Source organism: Diplodia corticola (assembly GCF_001883845.1).
Source record: "Diplodia corticola strain CBS 112549 chromosome Unknown scaffold62, whole genome shotgun sequence".
Lineage (NCBI taxonomy): Eukaryota > Fungi > Ascomycota > Dothideomycetes > Botryosphaeriales > Botryosphaeriaceae > Diplodia > Diplodia corticola.
This window is the reverse complement of record NW_017971541.1, coordinates 14058-36606: the sequence shown is the minus strand read 5'-3', so window position 1 is coordinate 36606 and position 22549 is coordinate 14058. Positions and strand designations below refer to the sequence as shown.

The 22549-nt window shown below is 56.3% G+C and overlaps 8 protein-coding genes across 8 annotated transcripts; 4 read left to right on the top strand and 4 right to left on the bottom strand.

Moving 5' to 3' along the window:
• Positions 1-102: 102 nt before the first annotated feature.
• On the bottom strand, positions 103-2300 carry BKCO1_6200013 (major facilitator superfamily transporter; the record flags this gene model as incomplete). Its single annotated transcript, XM_020278048.1, has 11 exons — positions 103-302; positions 401-713; positions 780-911; positions 967-1191; positions 1240-1264; positions 1316-1387; positions 1435-1529; positions 1579-1699; positions 1747-1882; positions 1932-2007; positions 2058-2300. 11 exons carry the CDS (start codon positions 2298-2300, stop codon positions 103-105), a joined length of 1638 nt encoding a protein of 545 aa, XP_020126602.1.
• Positions 2301-3308: 1008 nt separating this feature from the next.
• Positions 3309-5189, bottom strand: BKCO1_6200012 (succinate-semialdehyde dehydrogenase; the record flags this gene model as incomplete). The annotated part of the gene is made up of 6 exons (XM_020278047.1): positions 3309-3442; positions 3546-4205; positions 4299-4654; positions 4707-4962; positions 5021-5108; positions 5166-5189. The coding sequence occupies 6 exons, from the start codon at positions 5187-5189 to the stop codon at positions 3309-3311; spliced, it is 1518 nt and encodes a 505-aa protein (XP_020126601.1).
• A 373-nt stretch (positions 5190-5562) lies between these two features.
• BKCO1_6200011 (short-chain dehydrogenase reductase family) lies at positions 5563-6475 on the top strand (the record flags this gene model as incomplete). The annotated part of the gene is made up of 4 exons (XM_020278046.1): positions 5563-5599; positions 5656-5900; positions 5955-6158; positions 6209-6475. The coding sequence occupies 4 exons, from the start codon at positions 5563-5565 to the stop codon at positions 6473-6475; spliced, it is 753 nt and encodes a 250-aa protein (XP_020126600.1).
• A 204-nt stretch (positions 6476-6679) lies between these two features.
• BKCO1_6200010 (mfs sugar transporter) lies at positions 6680-8630 on the bottom strand (the record flags this gene model as incomplete). The annotated part of the gene is made up of 7 exons (XM_020278045.1): positions 6680-7017; positions 7071-7172; positions 7224-7509; positions 7566-8039; positions 8087-8153; positions 8216-8490; positions 8559-8630. The coding sequence occupies 7 exons, from the start codon at positions 8628-8630 to the stop codon at positions 6680-6682; spliced, it is 1614 nt and encodes a 537-aa protein (XP_020126599.1).
• Positions 8631-9237: 607 nt separating this feature from the next.
• On the top strand, positions 9238-10500 carry BKCO1_620009 (putative cyclase; the record flags this gene model as incomplete). The annotated part of the gene is made up of 5 exons (XM_020278103.1): positions 9238-9529; positions 9633-9791; positions 9848-10170; positions 10228-10297; positions 10367-10500. The coding sequence occupies 5 exons, from the start codon at positions 9238-9240 to the stop codon at positions 10498-10500; spliced, it is 978 nt and encodes a 325-aa protein (XP_020126589.1).
• Positions 10501-12525: 2025 nt separating this feature from the next.
• On the top strand, positions 12526-14369 carry BKCO1_620008 (uncharacterized protein; the record flags this gene model as incomplete). The annotated part of the gene is made up of 5 exons (XM_020278102.1): positions 12526-12706; positions 12762-12836; positions 12934-13001; positions 13164-13636; positions 13829-14369. The coding sequence occupies 5 exons, from the start codon at positions 12526-12528 to the stop codon at positions 14367-14369; spliced, it is 1338 nt and encodes a 445-aa protein (XP_020126562.1).
• Positions 14370-14772: 403 nt separating this feature from the next.
• Positions 14773-15389, top strand: BKCO1_620007 (alanyl-trna class iic; the record flags this gene model as incomplete). The annotated part of the gene is made up of 2 exons (XM_020278101.1): positions 14773-15273; positions 15357-15389. The coding sequence occupies 2 exons, from the start codon at positions 14773-14775 to the stop codon at positions 15387-15389; spliced, it is 534 nt and encodes a 177-aa protein (XP_020126566.1).
• A 452-nt stretch (positions 15390-15841) lies between these two features.
• Positions 15842-18220, bottom strand: BKCO1_620006 (extracellular dihydrogeodin oxidase laccase; the record flags this gene model as incomplete). Its single annotated transcript, XM_020278099.1, has 4 exons — positions 15842-16168; positions 16253-16734; positions 16784-16861; positions 16918-18220. 4 exons carry the CDS (start codon positions 18218-18220, stop codon positions 15842-15844), a joined length of 2190 nt encoding a protein of 729 aa, XP_020126565.1.
• Between the last annotated feature and the right edge of the window lie 4329 nt (positions 18221-22549).

Genomic DNA, 22549 nt, shown 5'->3' with positions numbered 1-22549 from the left:
ATGCGTTTGCACATGTCTAATTCTACTTGCGCTGCCAACGTCGCGCGCGGTTGCGAGCAAGCATCGCGAATCGTTCATTGTCAAGTCTGACAGCAAATGCACTCAATGCGCAAACCTGAAATCAAGCCTCTTGGCACCCTCATCCTTCGTGTTGTGGATATAGTCGATCTTCTCCTCTCCCGTCAGCTTCGCCCAAGCCTCCTCCCGGCGCTTGTTCTTCCTGATGTAGTAGTACTTGACGACAACGAACAGCACGACGTTGAAGCTGCATATCCCGAGCAGGATCTTGTTTCCGCGTTGGTCTGCAACACCCTGATTAACACATTGCCGGTTTACTCCAGACACGAGGACTGAAAAAGGGGGAGGGGGGAAAAGAGAGGAAGTAAAAAGAAAAACTTACACAACGGCCTATCATCCTCGCGATAGATGTTGGACCCCACGATGTTGCCCGCCTGTACAAACATGTTGTACAGCGCGGCGGACACGGCGCGCGTGCGCACCGTGTTGGAGTTGCGCGAGTTCCACGCGACGATGATGGCGTGGCAGTAGGGGTACGAGAGCAGGCCGGTGAGCAGCGCGTAGCGGACCCACTGGCTGGCGGAGCCGCCCAGGGCCACGAGCGCCACCAGCCACGGGAAAATCCAGATGTTGGAGATGGACGCGACGAGGGCGCGCTCGTTGAACCATTCGCTGAGCCGGGAGATGATGAGGAGCTGGGTGTCGTGAGATCAGTGTGACATCTTTTTTTTGCGGGGTTCTTGGGGTGAGAGAGGGCTTACGTTGACGCCGAACATGAACTGGGATGGGATGGTTAGTAGGTTGGATTGAAAGGTGCTGAAGCCCATCTGGCGGAGGATGAAGGAGAGGTAGTTCGACGGCGGGTTGGGCGGGATGTAGGTAGTCAAGCCGACCTCCTAAGGGTTAGTTTACAGGAAATATCAAGGGGGGATGGAGCAGTGGTCGTACGAGGTAGAGCGGCCACAAGTCATAGTCTTTGATGCACTTCCAGAGACGCGTGAGGTCGACGCCTTGCCTGTTGTGCATGTCGCCCTTGGACGGGTCATCGCGGAGAATGCGGTTGACCAGGATCTTCTCCTCTCGCTCGCTGAACCAGCCCTTGCCTCTCCAGCGACCGGCTGTTTGGCACGGGCCCGGTGGCATGAGCGCCCAGCTGGCTATTCCAATGGCCGTCTATGCCTGTTAGCATGTGGAGTTGGTCAGAAGACTTGTTTCGCTTACCGTGATGCAGCCTTCGATGAGGAATCTACGTTTCCTGTCAGTTGGCTTCAGCGAGAATCAGGAGGGCTGGACTCACAGCCATTGCCAACCCGCCCATCCTTGTAGTCCTCTCATTTGCAAGATACCGGCAGCCATGAGGGATCCGACGCTGCAATTTCATCAGCATCAGTCAGTGGCAGTGACTTGGTGACATACATGTTGCACGTGCTCAGGACGGTCCAGAACCAGGAAAGTCTAATCGGAAGCTCCTTCGACTTATACCAGTAAGTGATGTAAAGCACAGTGTCAGGCTATTGCTCGTTAGTATAGTCTTCTGTGAAATGGGCGCATGTAACATACGATGAATCCCCCCATCAAAAGGCCAATGAGACAACGGCAAACGTAATATCCGGTCTTGTTCTTGAGCCCGGCCTGTGCCGCAGAGATGATTGACCATGCAGTGATGATGAATGGAATCCAGCTACAAGACGTGAGCCGAGGAAAGTGTGATTTCCGATGGATGCTTACACGTCAGGACCGAGCTTCTTGGAGACCAGACCTGAGGGAAGCTCTGCCGCCAGAAACGATACCAGGAAAATGGTTTGACCATAGTTGTAGTCATTGGTGTCCATGTTCAGATCCGCCAGCATGTTGTCGCTGATAGCTACAAATCATCAGTGGGCGCGCTTTGCCGAAGAAGTAACAATACAAACCTCGATTGATGTTGCGTCTGTTCAAATCAAGTGCGACGAACATCAGCCAGCACCAAGCCATGATACGCCAGTCCACCTGGTACATCTGTCAGCATACTTCTGCACCGAGACACCGATAGAGCTTACCTTTCGCTTTAGCTTCAATTCTTCCTGGGCCGACCAAGTGAAATTTGGGTCGAAGCGGTGGCGACCCTCGTAATGTGCCTTTTCGTACACATCTCTCCAGTAATCCGCCACCTTGGGATCGGAGAAGATGTGCTCTCTACCAGATCCATAGTCTCCTTGAATCTCAACATCGCCGACTGATTCCTCTTTACTGTCACTGCCCGCGATGATTTCAGTGATCTCCTTGTTCTCAGGTGTGGCCATTTTGGCGACCGGGGACCGGAAGTGGGGTAGCAAATCGATGGCAACGGGCGATATGAGGGCGGAACGGATCTTTAAAAAGCTTTGTATTCTCCCAGGAACCAGGTAAGCGTCGCAACAAGCAACGCAAGAAAACTGCAGAGAAAAGAAAGAAAAACAGGCTCTGCCGGCTCCGAGCCTCTTGCACCATATCGCGCCATGCGCAGCAATTGCCGCCGTCGCCGCCTCCAAACGCCTCTGTGTTTTGGCAGCTGAGTAGCCAAAAAGCTTGAGCGCGTTGGCAAAACCGTGTGTTCGCAGCGTTGGGGTTCTGGGACCAAGAACGCCCTCGGTGCGCCAAGAATCGTAGCCGGCGAGCGTGATTGATACCAAGCCTTGCGTGCTTCTTAGCCAGTGGAAACGACAGAACAACGTCCGAGACCCCTCGCAAGTGAGTTTTCCAAGCCCGGCCAGATTACCTATTTGACTGCTATTTCCTTTGAATTTGTACCACTACGTAGTACTCGACGGTCGCCAAGGAAGCCTTTGGGTTGCAGCTGAAAAGATAGTTGCAGAAGGGATGTGATGATACCTGTGGTCAACTTGCGAGCCTCCGGGCTTATCTATGCCAGGAAGATATCTTATCCTAGACTGAGTCTTGGGGCGATGGGAAGTTTCGTGTTCAGCGCAGCCGCAATGGAGGCTTCTGTTTTGAATTTATTTTCTTGCTTGATCAGATACTCAAACCTGTGAACCCAGTGCTCATGGAAAGGGCCAGGCGTGCACACAGATAACCGCTCTACCGTTCTACAGATAGTAGGTCTGATTGAACTTTCTCCTAAAGGCGACTTCCCTTAAGTGCACATTGCTCTCCAGGTAACTGAATTCCTGTATCAACGACATTCCAGAAACTGCACATGCAAAGACAATGATCGAAGAAATGATGCGCATTGCTTACTCTGTTTGTCACTGCAGCAAACAATGCTTGGCAGTCTGCGACACTTCATCTCCACGGCCTTCGTCCCTTCCACTTCACACGCCCTGAACCGTAAGAGTCCCGGTCTTCGTCACGAGGTACTCATTCACCGCAACATCCTTCCCCGACTCCTTCCCGTACCCAGAATCCTTCATCCCGCCAAAAGGAGACTCGGCAGCCGAAGAGTTACCTACCCACAGCCAAGAGGTCAACAACAACCACAAACACACACCGAGAGAGAGAGAGAGATCTCGCACACAAAAAGGCGAAGAGGGGACAGGGGCAAAACTCACCAGTATTCAACCCAACCATGCCAGCCTCCAGCACCTCAAACAGCCTCCACAGCCTATCCACATCCTGCGTGAAGGCATAGCTCGCCAACCCCATGGGCGTATCGTTCGCCAAGCGCACCGCCTCCTCCTCCGTCTCGAAGCGATAAAACGCCGCGACAGGCGCAAAGACCTCCTCGCAACCCACCAGCGCCCCATCCCACGGCATGTCCGCCAGGATCGTCGGCTCAAAGAAATACCCCCTCTCGCACCCCGCCTCGACACCACCGACCCGCACCCTCTTCCCCCCGCACACCAGCCGCGCGCCCCTCGCCAGCGCATCCGCGACGACGCGCTCCGCGCGCTCGACGCCGCGCGACGTAGTGACGGGCCCCATGGTAGTTGCGGGGCTGGCGCCGTGGCCGACGACGACGGCGCGCGCCGTGTCGGCGGCGAAGCGGGCGACGAAGCGGTCGTAGACGCCGGCTTGCACGAGGAAGCGGTTGACGGTGACGCAGGCCTGGCCGGCGTGGCGCCACTTGAGGGCGAGCAGCTGGGCCGCGGCGCGGTCGAGGTCCGCGTCGTCGAAGACGAGGGCCGGGCAGTTGCCGCCGAGCTCGAGGGTGAGCTTCTTGAGGGTGCTGCTGCAGTGGGAGGCGATGAGTTTGCCGACGCGGGTGGAACCTTTTTTGGGGTGGTGGTTAGTGATGGCTGTTCTGAGGTGGTGGTGGTGGTGGTGGTAGGCTCGAGTGAGGTTTTTGGGGTTGGGGAGCGTACCGGTGAAGGAGATTTTCTTGACGAGCGGGTGCCGGCAGAGGGCTTCGCTCAGGGACGGCGTATTCTCGAGGCTGGTTGGAAGTACGTTTAGCACCCCTGGAGGAAAGCCAGCCTCGGTGGCCAGCTTGGCTACGGCCAGGGCGGACATGGGAGTCTCAGGCGAGGGCTTCACGATCATGGTGCAGCCGGCAGCCAGCGCCGCGCCCGCCTTGCGGAGGACCATGGCGATGGGGAAATTCCATGGTACGAGAGCGGCAGCCACGCCCAAGGGCTGCTTGATCGTCAACACTCGCCGACCGGGAAGCGCAGGCGTAAATGCAGTGCCTTGGATACGCTCTGCTTCGCCGGCAAACCACCTGTAAGATATGTCAGAAACTTGGGCTGTGGATTTGATGAACCACAACTAACCAGGTAAAGGACAGGGAATAGTCGAGTTCGCCAATCGCTTCAGCAAATGGCTTTCCTGTCTCGTACACAAGGATAGTTGCAATGTCCTGCTTGTGCTCTTTGATGAGAGCGTCCCACTTGTACAGCCACTGAGAGCGAGTACGGGGAGAAATGGTTCGGTACTTCAAGAAGGCGTCATACGCTGCCTGGACGGCAGGGGAGACATCGGCAGCGGCGTTGTCGGCGACCTGAACCCACGGCTTATCCGTACCAGGATCTGCGAGACGAATTGAGCACTCAGTCGGCTTCCGCGCTGAATTGGTTCGGCGGCTCACCGATGACGTCGAAAGTGGAAGCCGATTGCGAAGGCACAAACTGGCCTCCAACGTAGGCATTGGTCTCGAGTAAATCGGGGCGATTGAGCTGGCAGCTTCAGCACGAATAGTCCTATTAATAGAAAGTAACGAAAGTGGGGCTCACTTTGAAGGGAATTGCGTATGCCATTGCTCAAGATGATGCTCTGAATAATAGGGAATCGATTGAAGATGAGGCCGAAAGTGAAGAACGAGCTGAAAGTGCCGGCAGGACCAGAAGTATGAGACTGAGAGGCAGCATTGATCTGCAACAAGCACCAGGTCATGCATAATTAACGGTGGAGCGATCGGCACCCTGAAGGATTCAGGGAATGGGGAATCGGGTGCCAAGCCAGGGACCGAGGAGGTGGAACAGCATGCACGGCTTAAAGGCTAATGAGCCGGCGGCATACAAGTCGGGAAGCGCTGATAACCGCGGCGCAGTCAGCAGCAGCTTCCATAGCCCCTCGCACTTGTCCGACCGCGCGTCGAGAACTCCACATTCTCAATATCTATCGGCGACAATGGGTCGGCTCGACAACCAGGTTGCCATCGTCACCGGTATCTCGCCCAAGTGCCGTTCGACCGACATGCAGAGCGCTGACATTTGTCTTTAGGAGCGGGGGCTGGTTTCGGTGAGGCGATTGCGAAGCACTACGCTGAGGAGGGTGCCAAGGTGCTCGTCTGCGACCTCAACGACGAAGCGGGCGAGAAGGTGGCAGCGCAGTCCGAGGCTTTCTCGTTCCAGCATATCGACGTCTCCAAGAAGCAGGACTGGGATGCTGCCATTCAACGAGCCGTTGAGCTGTGGGGGAAAGTCGACATCCTCGTGAACAACGCCGGCACGACGTACAAGAACAAGGTCGGTTACAGCTCCAGAGCAATCGCAATTGGTCGCTAACAAGTCTTACCGCAGTCAACAAACGAGGTGACCGAGGACGAGTTCGATCGAGTGTTCGCAGTCAACGTCAAGGGCGTCTACTTGGGCTGCAATGCCTATACGGCGCAGGTGCTGAAGCAGGGCACTCCGGGCGCAATTGTCAACATTGCGTCAGTGGGGGCGCACCGTCCCAGGCCAGGGCTCGTCTGGTACAATGCGTCAAAGTCGGCCATTGCAAACGTGAGTGACAAGCGGCCAGAGGGAGATGGATCAGGGCTGACTTGTAGTAGGCTACCATGGGCCTCGCGGCTGAATATGGGCCCAAAAAGATCCGGGTCAACTCCATCTGTCCGCTGGCGACGATGACGGGGCTGCTGGAGCAGTTCATGGGCACAGCCATCACCGAAGAGGTCAAGGCGAAGATAGTGTCAGGGGTGCCGTTGGGAAGGTTGGGTGAGCTGCGCGACGTCACGAATGCGGCCGTCTGGCTGGCGAGCGACGAGGCGTCATTTGTGACCGGAGTCAACCTTGATGTCGACGGAGGACGGGCGATTTGACGCGTCGCGTCGCGTCGCGTCTCGGAGCAGCTCGGCAATCGCGCCAATGAAATTAAATTATGCTATTGAATACCTCTTGCACGTGACGTGCGCGAACACAAAACACCCTATGAGCGCACCTGCCTCGCGACACTGGTGAAGCAGTCGCTAAGAAGTCTCAAGTCATCGTCTACACCTGGTCGCACCCACAAGATGCGACTCGTCTTACTCCTGCTTTTGCGTCTCTCGCTCACTCGTGCTCCCGCTCCCCCGGGTTCCTGACGCTTCGCTGTTCACGACGACGCCGCCGTTGTGCTTGACATCGGCGCCCTGCAGCTCGCGGTCAAGACGCGCCTTCTCCTCGTCAGTTGCGTCGGTGATGTGCACGGCAACCTCGTCGCCGAAGTTCTTGCCGATCTCTTCCAGCGACAGCCGCGCCGTTTCGGGCCAGAAGAAGTAGATGCATGGCAGGAAGAAAGCGCTCCAACAGATGATGACCAGGTAGTACTTCCAGCCCGCCTCGGCGAAGCCAAGAGGGGCCGTCTGCAAGAGGATAATGGTGGCTGCAGTCATGGTGCGTCAGCAGCTTACCCCGCATCCAGGGCGAAAGCCTTACCGGAGAACTGTCCAAAGAGAGACCACCCCATCCCGATCGACCTGATCTCCGTTGGGAAAATCTCGGAAATGTAGAGGTACATGGTCGTGTCGCAGAATGTGCCTGATCCTTTGGTAAGCCTCTCGCTGCCCATGCTCTAATCGCTCTGCTTACCCTGCATTGCGAGGTACAGGAACATCATCAGCACCCCGATCGCGTTGCCGGCTTTGTTGGTCGTGCCAACGTATTCAGCCGTCATGGCCGCGAGGATCGACGTGGTGACGACGATGCCTGCAAACCCCGTCATGTACATTTTGCGTCGCGAGTTGACTTTGTCGTGCAGCCACGCGCCCAGCGGGTTGTAGATGACGCCTGCTGTCGTCAGCCACACGGCCGAAAGCAGAAGCGGCATGTAGCCCGTCTGCCCAAGGTTGGTGTAGAGAATGACGGCGTAGTTGTTCTGCGCGTCCACATCAGCATTCTGCCAGGACCACCGGAGAGCCTGCTGGGTCTTACAATGATGAGTGGCCCTCCAAACTCGGCACCCCACTGGGTCAGGAAGCCGATGATCATGCGCTTGCGGTAGCTCTTCTTCTGGAGGACCGCCTTCCAGGGGCTTCCGCCATATGCTGACAACTTGTCGGCATCCATGCGAAGCTGCTCCTTGATCTGGAAGATTTCCTCTTTCGCCGCCAGGTGATTCGGGTCAGCGGGCGACATCCTCAACCGCCGCAACACGTCGTAGGCTTCGTCCGTGTGGCCCTTGGACGCCAACCAGCGCGGCGATCGAGGGACCCAAGGCGAACCGGCGAGCAGGACCAGTGGTGGCAACATCTGGAAGCAGAGTGGGAATCGCCAGCTGAACTCAGGGGAAGCAAAGTAGACAGCGAATCCGATCCATCCCGCAAGCATGTATCCGAACACCAAGAAGATGGCATGGTGACCGACAAGCCATCCCCGCGACGCAGGATCAGCCATTTCGGAAAAGTACTGACAACCATTAGCTCTGTCTCTATTCAACCGCGCATCCGTCTTACCATTGGGCAAACCGTGACCATGGCACCGACACACATTCCCATGATGAATCTACCCGCTTGGAAGATGCTGTCATGAAGAGCCGGGGTCAGCTTTTCGACTCTGGCATTCGGATACCAACCAGAACTTACCCTAGGCTAGTTGCTCCTCCCTGGAGACCACCTCCAAGGATGCCGAGGAGACAGGCAACTTGAATGTTGCGGATGCGGCCAAAGGCATCACAAGACCACATGGCGATGAGGGCAGCCACCGCTCCACCGGCGCTGAAGAGGCCATTGGCCGTGGAGATTGCGGGTGTGGTTATGCTGTCGTAACCAGTCTCACCACTCTGGGGAAGGTCAAAGTAGAGGTACCAACCCGGCAGGCCGATGGTGGAGCTGATGATGGATGCAGCATAGCCGTATGTCTGTTGGACAACAAGGTCAGCATCCGGGCATTCCTTTTTCGGAGCTCGCAGGGAGTCGTCAGCCGTACCAGCGAACCGATCGCGATGAAGGCAAAGACAAGCTTGCCGTAGCCGCTGGTATGGGACCCAGTCTTCGCCATGGCTCTCGCGAGTGACCGGGACTTGTGACTGATTTTCCTAACCTCGGTTCCTGAAGCTCGTGTGCGACTCAGAGAGAGACTGGACGGGCTGGGAGTGTGAAGAGCTTATCGACAGCTAGCTCGGTGAAGAGGAGCTGGACCTGGGTATAAGTCAGCCATCCCTAAACTATGCCTCACTCGAGCGGCATGCAGCACGACCACACTAGCGTTAGTCGGGCTACTGCCGAAGCGGGATTGATCGACTCCAATCGAGGGCGAGTGCACCGTGCAACCCTCGTTCCGTCGGTCCCCGTCTGAAGGTTGGCAAGCATCGGCGCTCGCTTCGCATCCAGCAGTCGTGCCACATGCGCCGCACATCCTCATACCGTTTACGCAGCTTGCTGTCAAAGGCATAGTCGAGGCCCAGTCTTCCGTCGCGCATAGTTCCCCGTCTGCATGACTTCCCGGAGCAATGATGGGCCGCTGCAGTGTTATTGTTTCAGGCCGCCAGGCGGGGTCAACGTAGCGCTGCCCGCTTCTCTTTGCCCCCATTCCATCCTTGCTTTATCTTGAGCCGCTACTCTGTCCCATCGCCATTGGAACTGAGCACAGGAGTCATTGGAGCAAAATGGCTTATTCACCAACCCTTGACACCCCATTCGACCAGCTTCCAGACCCGAAGCGCGTCTGGGTTGGAAAGCCCGGAAGCCGCGATGAAGGTCTGGGAAAGCTGCAATTGCTGACTCCAGAGTGCGTCGCCAAGGCTGCCGCGTCTGAGATTCGGACTGGAAGGAGGGTAACCCTCGGCTGGGACCTCAACAAGCTTGAGTATGCAGCCTTCAATCGCCAGCCCTGCCAGCTGGACATTGTGCCGCTGCTTGGTGGGGTTGCTTTTGATGATGTCTACAAGTTCAACCCTCGTAAGTGCCTCTCACTTCGCCTTCTTCGGCCTGCATCAGATATCCGGCTTCAACGTCTACAATCCACGCCCTGGAGAAAACGAAAAACTAACGGTGCCAACAGAGCAGAGCAGCCAATGGGATGGTCTCCGACACTTCTCCCAACCCGTGAGCGAAGGGAGCACGGAGCGTGTGTTCTATGGCGGCACCACGAAGGAGGAGATTTTAGATCCCAAGAATGATCGCATTGGGATGCAGCACTGGGGCAGGGCGGGAATTGCTGGTTTGTCACGCATCGCACAGTGCACCTTTGGCCAAACACTCACGAGACTATTCTAGGCCGCGGAGTCCTCATCGACTACGTCTCTTGGGCTGAGAAAAGGGGTATCAAGTACACCACTTTCTCCCAGCATGAGATCAAGCTGAGTGAGATTCTTGAGATCGCCAAGGAGTGCAACATCACCTTCCAGAAAGGTGATATTCTGTTGGTGCGCATTGGCGTGACGAAAGAGTGGGAACATGTCATGGACGAGTCGGCCAAGAAGGCATATGCGGCAAGCAACAGCCCGCAGCACGCCGGGGTTGAAGGCACGACGGACGTCCTTCGCTGGCTCTGGGACTCGGGCTTCTCAGCCATCGCGGGTGATGCAATCAGCTGGGAGGTAGGTCGTTCCAGACTCGTGTGCAATGGCATGGCAGGTTAATTGACGCGGTTTCAGGTATATCCGCCCAAGCCAGGAGGCATAATGATGCACGAGTACATCCTCGCAGGATGGGGGGTTCCCATCGGTACGTCCTGGCCCCGTCAGCGGGTGATGGTTCCGGTCCACTAACAATCTCCTGTCCTTGTTCCTGCAGGCGAGATGTTCGATCTGGAGGAACTTGCAGCCATGTGCAAGCAGCTCAACCGGTGGACCTTCTTCGTCTCGTCGGTCCCGCTCAATATGCCCGGTGGAGTATCGTCGCCGCCGAACGCAATGGCAATCTTCTAGCGAAAACGGCGAAGCATGTTCCCCGTGGGTGGGCAAGGCAGTGGGGGCTAGCTCAGTTATAACGCGCTCTAAAGAAAGATCAACTCCATTTCCGACCTTGATGAGAACTAGTGGTCTCGACCTACCCCCCGGACAGGAAGCGAGCGACCCAACGCCAAGGCGCTCGCGTGCGGCAGCGGAAAGGCGCAGAGGTTCGCAAATCAACGGGCGGGCCTGATACTCCACAAAAGTAGCGCAGCTGTGGGTCTGGTCTTGAAACGTGCAGAGTGTGACGAAGCACACTGCCGCAATCATCACGCATTAAGATACAAACGGGGAGGAAGGGAAGGCTGCCAACTTGATGTGGCAAGGCCGAGTCCGGGACGGCCCACGGGGCACGCTGCCCGCTGCGGCACCGCAGCCACCGAGGTCGACACGCCGTTGGATAGTGCGGTACCCCGTCCAACATCACCCCATTTCCGGCCAGTTGGCACCGCCCCCTCAATAACTTTGTTTTTCACACACCGCCTCGCGTTAGCCGAATATGAGTATCAACGCCCTCGGACGGATTGTCGAGCCTGGTCCCCCGAACGGCGGGGACATTCGCCAAGGGATCAGCGCCGCCAATCCGCTCCGACCGTCCGGAGTGCTCGCGGTACGTGGTGGGTTGCCAAACACTCAAGCCGCAGCTTATATATAGGTGTTGATTATACATCAAGGCATAGGACTTCACTACCCCTATCAGTCGGGTGTAACATTGCGGTGAGATGGATGCCAGTGGGCTCAATTCGTTGCGAAGGAGATACAAAGCCGGAGAGAAGATGGCGTAACCATATAGGGAAATCACTGCGGTTCGGTAAAAGGGAGCATCGGACCTCACCACTGCCCGAGCCATGCGGCACAGCACTTCCAAAACCGCGCTTTTTGGCTCGTGCGAAGCTAGGTGTAGATAGGGAATTCCCACCATTCTGTCGAAGGCAAACATTTCGAGCATCGAATGCCGATCCGGATGGCGAAAATCCGTTGCTATAACTGAGGGCCAGGTTTAGTGCGTATAGCTACAGTTCATCGGAAACGGCCTAGCTCTGTGTTCGGGATGGATCTCCACCGCTTCACTTCGGTTCCTGTCCCCTTGGCCATGGCTCAAACCAACACCTTGGTTGCCGAGGTCCCGCTGCTGCACAAGGGAACGACAAGGTACATACATACAAGGCAAGACAAATCATGTGTTTGACCGAGGAACGAGCGAGAAGGTGTTGTTGGTTCGGACGACGCGGACGGCAGTACCGAGGCTGATGGGTGCAACGGATTACGTGGAAATTTGACTTCTTGCAGCAGCAAACATGATCTGACCTGTCAGATCCTCAGAAGAGGCCCACAGTCCCCTGCCCTGGCCTGCGGCTGAAGGTTCCCTGCGCCGGCCGTTGCAGGCAGCGTCACCTCCCCCGTAACGATCAGGGCGATGCAGCAGTCGCGCTGCACGAGCTGTCACTCGCGCCGCCCTCTTTTTGCCCGTCTTGGGTGTTGATACCAGGGGTCTGACACGCTCAGGCCTGCTTGGATCAACGTTCGCCTCGCTCGCGCCGTGGCGACGGAGCGCATGATATGTCGCAGCCTACCATGGCCGCTCTTGATCGCAGATCCCCCAATCCATTATGCATCTATGTACGTCGTCCTTACAGCCGGGCCTGCACCGCGGAAGTCGCAATAGTCAAATGGTGATAGCACTTGCTACGGAACTCTTCCCGAGCAAGACTAGAGCGACAAAAGCAATTGTTCAGTTGGAACACTCTTAGTCGGCGCGATGCTTGGGCACCTGGGATCGCACGCGAGAAATAGAGAAAAAGGGAGGGTGCCAACATACTCGGGACAGTCGGGCCACTCCTCTTAATCTAACTGCAAAGCCCACCCCTAAGAGCTTCGGGGTGTCTCCACTTGGATACCTGCAGCCTTTTTTCAAACCGAGCCTTGCTTGGTTGCCGCGCAGAACGTCGATTAGCAGTGCTACTATCTTTTTTTTGCTTCTTCCCTACACGAACCGTTGCAATGGTCGCTCCCGGCTTGGCTCCACCGGATGGTGAGGTTTCGGACTTCAATGCAACGTCCACTTCGGTCAGGACCGCGGCGCTCGCGGTCAACGTTTTTGCCATTGTAGCCACGACGGCATTGTTTGCGATGCGAATGACCGCAAGGCATCTCATTTCCGGCATGTATGCGCTTGACGACAGTGAGTCTACAAGACCCCGTGTGGCAAATTGCCATTGAAACTGAGTTATCTGCAGTTTGCTGCATCGTCGCCTACGTAGGCCACAACGCACCTTCGTTCGGAAGATTCAAGCTGATTTGGCATTCTGAAGGTGGGATTCATAGGGTACTGCGCGATATATTTTATAAGTAAGTGGCTGTCTGCAAGCAAACCCCACATTGTCCAGGTTGTGGCTGACTTCTCCCAAGTGATAAACCATGGCGGTGGAACACATCAGTGGAACGTCCCTGAGACGGAGGTTACCTATTTCTTCCAGGTAAAGCGCCTGTCCTTTTCCAGCGTCACCATGCGAAAGGTGCCGAGGCGAGATTCGCCGAAGGGTGTCTGAGGTATTCACGCGAAGCACACCTCCACCCATGACACGACCACCGAAGTGTATAATGGGATTTCCAGGTCCGCTGATGCTCATTTCCACCAGAGTGTATACTCGACTCAGATCGTTTACTGTCCTACTGTGTTCGCCACAAAGGCCTCGATCCTCTTTTTCCTCACCCGGGTTTTTGCCCCGTTCGAGCGCTACTGCCGCTTCATTTACTTCTTCATTGGGTTCATGGGCTTCTATTACACCCTTATTTGCGCCCTCAAGATCTTCATATGCCGTCCCATCCCCCTCTTCTGGAACCCGTCGGGCGAGGGCGAATGTTTCGACCAGCGCTCCCTGATCCTCGCCGACAACATCATCAGCCTGGTGACCGACATCGCCGTCCTCATCATCCCCTGCCCCCTGGCAGGCGGTCTCAAAGTAGCACTGACAGCCAAGCTGCGCATCGCCGCAGCTTTCGGTGCCGGTGGTCTCGCGTGCGTCTGCAGCTTCATCCGACTCATCGACATCGTCAAAATCGGAGGCAGCTCGGATTCCACGTATTCATTCACTCTCATCAACCTTTTCGGGTAAGTCCTGCATGCACATTCCCCTCCCCTCCTCTCCTAACCCTCCACGCCTCCCTCTCTCCTTTCCAAAAAAAAAAAGAAGAAAAAGAAGAACAAGAAAACAAACCACCCCTTCCCTCCCTCCCTCCCCCTAACACCCCACCCAACAAACCCAGCCACCCACTAACCCGCGCCACCGCCACCCCCCCACAGCATCGCCGAAGTCGGCATCGGCCTCATCTGCGCCTGCTTCCCCGTCATGCCCGCCTTCTGGAAATACCTGCGCAACCGCCACCCGTCCCAAATAACCGGCGGCAGCTACCCCACTTATAGTCACGGTCGCTCGCAGACATACACAGGTCGTAGCGGCCACGGCCGCCACCGACGTGGCGCCAGCGGCATCGAGCTTGCTAAGAAGTCGCACTTGTCGTCTACGACGACTCGGAGCGTGAGCGTCGTTGGCGGCGGCGCGGGGATGAAGCGTGCGGAGGTGTTTGAGGATGGGTCGGATGAGAGTATGTTGATTCCGCCGCCGGATGTGGGCGGTGTGAAGGGAGGGAGTGGTGCGAAGGGGGGGAGTGGTGGTGGCGGGAGGGTTACGGTGTGTGTGAGGGGAGGACTGGGGGAGGATTTGGAGGCGGGGGGGAAGCCGTGGGAGAGCGAGGGGGATGAGCGGCGGGGAGGTGGTGGGGAGGGAGAGGATCTGGGGATCGTGAGGACGGTGGAGGTGCAGATGATGACGGAGCCGAAATGAGGGAGGTTTGTGGGTAGTATGAAAGAGAGGGATACGTGTGAGGATTGGGGTTTATTTTGTTTTAGTACCTTCTTCGCGGACTGGGCTTTTGCACTTCGTATTTGAATAACGGCGCAAAGCAAACAATTTTTGGTATCTTCAGATTATCGCTTGGCTCCTCTATTGCTAACTCGAAGGAAAGGTATTTCTGTGGTTAAGAAGGCCAACAACAAGGCCAAAGGGCGGGAGACATACACTTGGCAGGGTGGTACTTACTGCCGAGTCGGGGGTCTTTCACTCAATATTTCCACGGAGAGCCGGTCTTGAATACAAGGCTATGAACACGAATTACGACAGTGGCTGGCCAAATGAGGCCGTTCACCATGCCATGTGGGTTCCTCAGCTGAGGAGCCGACAAGGCTGAATGGACCCCGTCTTCGCCAGCAAGGACGTACAGCCGCTCTCCTACGAGCGCAGAGTCGACCGATGCGTACAAATGACCACTGGTGTCGTGTTCACGCCGGTCTTCAAATGCGCCTTCCCGGGACGCAAGCCGCCGGGTCGGTATCGGTTGAAACACACCCCCAAAGGCTTCCATGGAGCACACGGCGCCCGCCATCTGTACAACACGATGGGCGGGAGCGCTTACGAAGTCGACTATCTCCTGCCTTCTCAGCTGGGCCCCGAGGATGAGGAGCCGCCCGATTCCTTGAGGCTCGCCCTGCAGAGTCGTGAGGAGGGTGAGACGCTCGTCATGTTCGTGCCGAGGGGGGAGCAATACGTTCTTGCTGAAGCCATGGATCTTGCGCCGTGGTCGTCTCTCCCGTGGAGCATCCATAGAGGCATGCAGGATATACTTGTTGGATTTGCCCGGCCGAGGATGGACCGCCATCGTGCTGAGCTGGCCGACCTCCTCGGAAATGCTGTGTGTGAAAACAGAGAAGCGCTCGAGGCCAGGGGATGGAAGCAGAGCTATGTCCGGACCATCATGGCTGCTTCAGTTGCTAGCGCCATCCGGGCTGGAGGGGGAAAGTCTGCTGATTTGATGAGAGCGGTCACTGACTTGGTTCAGATCCAGTGTGGGCTTACGGTGGAAGAGATGGATGAAACAAACTTCTGGAGGACGAACGAAAGTGAATTGAGCCCACAAGCTATCATTGGCCTTACCAAGTGTTTCATCTTGGAGTGGAGTACTGATATTGATTACCAACTCTATCATAAGCTCCCATTTGAAATTCTTTTTGGGTAGTTGCTATTGGTCAAGGAGGCCTGTCCAATCTAGGGAATTCATACGTCTGGAATAGCCGTTCAGACAGTTCACTCGATCTTCGATGCATGTCTGTGAGCAAAGGACCCCAAACGCTCAATATCTAAGCATTAAGATTATCATTACAGAGCACACTCACACACTCCCAAAAGAAAATCCACGCGCTTGCTCCCTCCAAAAATAAACGAAAAGAAAACGAGAAAAAGAAGAAAGAAAAATAGTAAATCTACACGCCCGAATCGGACGTAACCAACTCCCTCGCGCCCGACCACGAGTCCCAAGCGGCACACATGTTGCGCAGGTCGCAGCCGTCGTCGTCCCACGTGCCGACGATCTGGTCCTGCAGCTCGACGACCTGGGCCGCGAAGCCCATGGCGTTGTGCCAGCCGACGTGGCAGTGCATCAGCCACGCGCCGGGGTTGTCGGCGCGCCACGCGACGACGACGAAGCCGGAGCCGGGCATGAGGACCGTGTCGCGGCGCGAGGGGTTTTCCAGGCGCAGCGGCGCGCCGGCGTCGTAGCTGCCCGTGCCGGTGGCGAGGATGAAGAAGTCCTGCGGTTTCGCGGGTTAGTACGGCGTTTTGTGGAGCACATATGAGGAGGACACGGGGATTTTGCGGTGGAGATGACGACTTACGTGGCCGTGGAGGTGGAGCGGGTGCGGCAGGGGGATGCCGCTCTCGACGACGACGTAGATCCATTCGCCGCGGTTGGGTGCGTCGATCAACAGGTTGCCGCTGTAGTTGGGGGCGATGCCGTCGTCGAGGATGCCGAGCACCGTCGGGTCGTCCCACTTGGCGCGGAAGGTGTTGCCGGAAATGAACCAACGGAAGAGGCCGTTCTGTTGGCCGATGGAAACGTCGCCGTACCAGGTGACGTCCGGTGGCGAGACTTCGAATGGTACAATGGGTAAATGTAGCGTGTGGTCTTCGTCTGTGCATTCGGTGTCGTATTGGTAAGGGGCTGTGGTTGGTGTACTGCCGTTGGAGCCTTCGTAGCAGAATATAGCCTTGATGTCGAGGGCCTGCTTGTTGCCGGAGCATGTGATCTGGTTGTCGGAGCGCATCCAATAATCGCTAACTTCTTGGTCCGCATTTACAATTACGTCATAGCGCTCGCCTTGTTGGTTATAAGCAAATTGTCAAGCACCGGGTGAAATTATTCTTACCAATATTTATGTTAAGTATTTTGGTATCGTAAGGGACGATGGGTGTGAAGTCAGTGGAAATTACAGTGAGAGAGTGCCCTGGAGGAGCCGTTAGCAGTGGTACTTCGCCATTGTGTTTCGGGAAGCAGTCTTACCGTCAATGTAGAACTTGAAGGTGGACTGAATTGAAACATTAATGACCCGGAGCAAATACGATTTGCCTTTGGTAACCGACATCCTGAAACGTTCTCCAGTCTGGTTGAAGGAGCCATCTTTTCCCCATGTGTTCATGCCATTGATCAGACCATTGTCCATGACGCGGGCCCCACCATTGTGACCACGGGTCGCATCTTCGGCCAGGGGAAGTTGGGAGTCGACGGTCCAGTGGCTCCAGTCTTGAAGCATGACGTGACCGGCATCAACGTCGTATTGCCTGTCTGAGCTGCTGGGTCCGTGGATGACAATGGGACCGAAAACTCCTTCCCAGGTCTGAATGGCGTAGTGCGAGTGCCACCATGAGGAGCCATAGAGCTCGGCGACCCAGGTGTAGGTCATCGACTCTCCGGGCGGAATTGGGCACTGGGTGACGGATGGAACTCCGTCGTATTGGTTGTTGTAGTGCTGCCTGATGCCGTGGAAGTGTATCGTGGTGCCGTTGTCTTGCATCTTGTTGATCACAGTGACCTGCACAGTGTCGCCCCAGTTGGCCTCGATAAGCGGACCGGGCATCTGGCCGTTCACAAGTAACGCGATTCTGGAGATGCCGTCGGGAGCGATTGTGGTGTTGGTGATCTCAAACGTGTATTCGACAGTCTTACACGTCTTCGGCGCGTACTTGTAGTAGTCAGTATGGATGTCGTAGCCACAGAACTGATCGTTCCCAGGTTGGCCCTCGCACCGAATGCAGGAATTGTCCCGGCTGGCTACCTGGGAGCTTGATCGCTTTGCCGCGCATGCACCACCGCCTTGACCTGAACTTTGTGAGTTGTTCGTAGGCTGTGACGAAGGTTGCGCCCTCACGCTCGAACTTGCAGCTGCTCCGGTGGCTCTCAGGCTTGAACTGGCGGCGGCCCTCTCTTCCAGTGCTGCGCCACATTTGCCCAGGTCAGATCTGCATCCTTCGCCGCAGTAGGCATTGGTCTGGCCGCAAAAGCCGTACTGGCTGCAGCAGTCGCCGAATATTGAGCCCTCGCACGTGTAGCCAAGGGCATCGCCGCAAGTCCCATCTTGGGATACTGTGCCTTCGGTCTTCTCGCATAGACCAAAGTCTAATTGACATCCTGCGCCGCAAGCGTCGAAGGTGGCGCCGCAGAAGCCATCTTTGCTGCAACAGTTGCCGTATATAGAGCTCAAGCACGTAACGCCTGAGTCTCCCCCGCAAGTTCCGTCGGTAGAGGTGACAGCACGGCCCTGTACGAGACCGGCTATGCACACGACAAGCCAATCAGCTAACTTCATGGCGTGTGTGAGCCGGGGGGGTGGTCGGGGAGGTTGGAGGAGGGGGACTAAAATGAACAAGAAAGGAAGCTATCGCAAAGCCAAGACCAAGGCGAAGCGAGGAAATGTACAGAAGATGCAGATAGGACTGGAAGGTGTTCTTGAAGGTCAAGAGGGCTCGAGGAGGCACACGCATTTGTATATGAGGTGAAGGCTCGTACCCATCATGCGTCGAGCCGCCAGCCATGTTGCATTTTGGCCACCGTGCTCGCAGGACAGCGACTGACCGCAGCCCCTCACCAAGAAGCCCTTGATAGGATCGATAGATTGAACTCGGCCGTTTAGGAAGTACCTAATCATGGCCCGACTCAGCAAGTGCAGCGAAATGACATGTGGAGCAGCCGTGGCTTCCGCCACGGCTACTGCATCATTGCCGCCGTTCTCGGCTGGTCGCCTCGAGGCTGCAAATTGCCATTGGCTGCTCATACGAGCGGGAACGTGGTGGAGAGGCTCAAGTGTTGAGACAAGGTCTAGCTTCGGGAATGTGAGCTGCAGGATGGGCTGGGTTCCCTTGTCAGCGGTCCCAGCTGGGATGCACCACTCGGGACGCCGGCGGGGATCCGCAGATCATCCACGATCAACACGGGTTAAAAGGATTGGACTTACCGGAAGAGTGTCCTAGGCAGGAGCCGTACTTGTTCGACGACTCGGCGCATGCGATTTTCCAGGAACGATGATGCCAAAAGTAGTGTACATCCCGTTAACTGTAAACACCGGTTTGAAGGGACACTGACTCTTGACACAGGATGGCTGCCGCGATAGCTGGTTAGGCTACCGTACATTGGGTTCATTTAGCAGAGACTAGCCATGCCACTGGTTCTGCGTCAGGCTGGTGTCTGGCGCATGCTAGGCTATGTCCTTGTAATTCCACACGCATACATACAGACGTCGGCGGCCTGAAAATCGATAGCCTTTTCTGGAAGGCTGTGTAGCCGCTGACGGCACGCGCACTTGCGACAGGGGACCTTTCGCAAAGCATGTTCAGGATTGGTCTTGGTGCATATCGCCATCGCATGGGAGAGGCAGCCAGGCTGTCGATGACGATCAGCAAAGGGCGTCGGGCAGGAGCCAGGTCAGAAAACATGGCGTTGAGGATTATTGTCAAGGCGAGGCACTGCTTCCTATGGCGGCGCCTCGGCAGCATCAGCACGCAACTACATCATCCAGGCAGACAGCCAGACGATGACAAGAGCTGGGCCCAGAAGCGGCGTGCTGACGGCGAAGGCGCGAGTCATACAGAGAGGAATCCAGCAGGCGCGGACCCCAAAACAGCCGCCATGGAGCGGCGTGGGTGAAGAGAGGTTCCGAAGGTTGGAATTTGCCGTCATGTAACTAAAATTGAGTTGCAGGAACGGATCCAAGAAGTCCAGCTTAAGCATATCTCCAAGGGCCAGGGCGGCCAAGCCACAGGAAGGAAGTCGCCACGGCCTAGAGGTGCCACGCCCTAGAGGAGCCACTCTGGACACGGGGCGAGCGAGTGGTTGCAAGTCAGCCAAATCGTCACGGCGCAGATCGAGTAGGCTGCCAGTCCGAGTCAGTGGAGGCGTCCTTGACAGGTGGCATGCAGAATCTGCACAGTAGTGGTGAGTCGCAGGGTGACGCAGTTGGTTGGTGACCTCATGACTGGGCTGATGACGGGCGTCAGGCAGATAAGGTCAGGTCAGGTCAGGCTTGGGAAGCGGAGAAGATGGTAGGCGACAAGAGAGCGGCGCGCTAGGCTCCTTTCGGCCGTTCCCCGCCTGGCCGTCGCCCTTTCCTCCGGTACCACAACCCACCGACTCCTGCAACTCCACACACCGGACCACCATCCTAACGCTTTCCCAAGAATCAGGCTGCTCGCTCCCGCCGGCCCGCGCGGCGGCCGTGGCGCCCCCTCGACCAGACACGAGGCTGTCACCATCCATAGCGCCCACGCTTGTGGTCTCGGCAGACCCTTCCACGACCCACCGACCAGTCTCTGGCCCGACCCTTGGTGCCTTGTCATCCCTGGCCGAGTCCATAGCTATGTTTCTCGGGACCGCGTGGTATGCTCGCCTCCAGACATGGCCATGGAACCAAACCAAACACTTCGGACACGGAGCTCGAGCTGTCGCCTAGCCTGTGCTACATGCTCTTCGCCGAGCAACCGCTTTGTCTCGCGTGCACAAATTAATCTGTCGTAGTATGCCCGATTCGGCCACAGGCATGTCTTGCCTCAGTCTGGCCATCCGGGCCTACGCGGGTCCCAGTGGACTGCAACTGCCCGAAGCACCGCCATGGATCCTGGGCCAGCTCCTACCACTCGCGCCCAGTCTCTCGGCCCAAAACGTCTCCATCTCTCGTGGTTGCACAACCTCTGGGTGGAGCGAGAGCATCCTTTGCCGCCGCTCCTCTGGAATTCCCACCATTCCATGCACTTGCCGGAAGCTAGAGCGGTGCAACCTTCATCACAGCATTCCTCTTATCTTTCGCAAGACGCCTGTGTGCGTGCATCACGGGCATGGGTGCTCACTGTTCTATAGGGTGAGTTTCATGGATTATCTCAAAGCCTGGACGATATATCATGTGCGGTACCACGATGCCAAAAGCAAGTAACGTGGAGTCATCACCCTGTCATGACCCATGCCTGTACAACCTCGCTCCGGAATGAGCCGCGCGGCAGCCTCAGCAACGAATTGTCCGCGTCCGTGTTAATACGCGCATCGGGAGTTTTGAAACAATCACAGCTCTCTTCGCTTGCCCTTTCGGGCAATTGGAGACTTTTCAGCAGGCACCCCAAGCTTCGCGTCCGAATAAGAAAACAAAGTGGACCAAGGCGAAGCGCTGACACTAGACCTTGCAAATTGCTGCGCCAAAGCCAGCCGGCGATTTCATGCAGCTGCGCCTCTGTTGCTCCACTTGGCTGCATCTGTGCTTACATGCACCTCGACGAATTCAGATCTGGCGATTTCATACCGCAAGGCTGTTGCGTAAGTTTACTTGCATGTCGTTCCGATGTAGGCCAGTGCCCTAAACACTCACCGAATATCTAAGTCCCAAGAAATGTCCAGGCTGAAGCAACGGTGCCGCACCCGGTGGCCTGATTTTGCGGCGAAGCAACGCCACACTGCATGGTGCATGGTGCAGCAGATCAAGGGTTCAGTTCCGAAAATTTTCTTCGACAGTGCCTGTACACTTTCACATTATTACGCAATCTGCAGGATGCAGGAGCGAGTATTCCTCTGCCAAAGCCCACCAGCAAAGCTTTCAGACCTCATTCGAGCCCAACGGAATACCCCATCTTCCATCATCGTCGTCGTGAAGCGCACCGGTCCCGCGCACCCATCTTTGGCTTTGTCAACTTGACTTTACGGGTTATATGTGATGGCCATATTGGTTCAGATTCCCTCGCCACTCTAATTTATTTCCGCTTGCTCATGGGCTAGGTTCACCTCGATGTGCAACCCACAGATCACCACCTCTATTTTCCTATGGCTCGACACAGCTTGCGCTCCAAATGAATGAGCCCTCGAACGACCGGGGCATCATGATGCTGACATAGCACTGCTGGTTGCTTGTAAAGGATTATCTGTTTGACCCGTCTACTTGCTGCTTGCCTTACATCAGTGGTTGGACCCTTCAACTGATGTCACACATGAGAAGTGCTAATCAGGTGTCGCGCGTGCACGTGGATTTGCATGTGATGAAGCAACCGCGACGTGTGCCAGACAAATGTCATCACGCAATGTATCCTCTCATGAAGCCACATGTCGAACGGGATGGGCATTTTGAGCGGTCGACAGTACCGACAATCGATTCCCACTCTTCCTTTTCCGCGGAAGCACTCACAGACTTCCGGAGGGTTCGACAGATGGTGGTGACGACATGGACGTAATTGCAAGTCAGATGGATGATGCATGCTGATTCGACGGGTTCTGGGGGTTTCATCGGAGGAATCGCCACCTGCAGCGTGTTCGAGCGTGATCAGTGAAGGGAGAGTTATCAGATCGGCCGGGTACTACACGGGCTGATTGCGGGACGCCGGCGTTGGAGCTGCAGAGTGAGGCTCAAGAATAAACTCTTGAGTTTGGGGTCGGGAAAACGGCTTGTACGGAAAGCTAATGCAATCCAAGCGTCCAGACACGGAGTCGGCGCCGAGCCGTGTCACGTTCACACTCTGATCTTTTTATTACTACTTTCACCACCTGGTGCACTACAGTTAGCACTCTGCCGATCGCCGGCAACCCAACACCGGCAACAACTTCCCATCCAATGACCAACCAAACAGGGATGCACAGTAACGGCAAGCACGATGACATGATTCACCCAAGT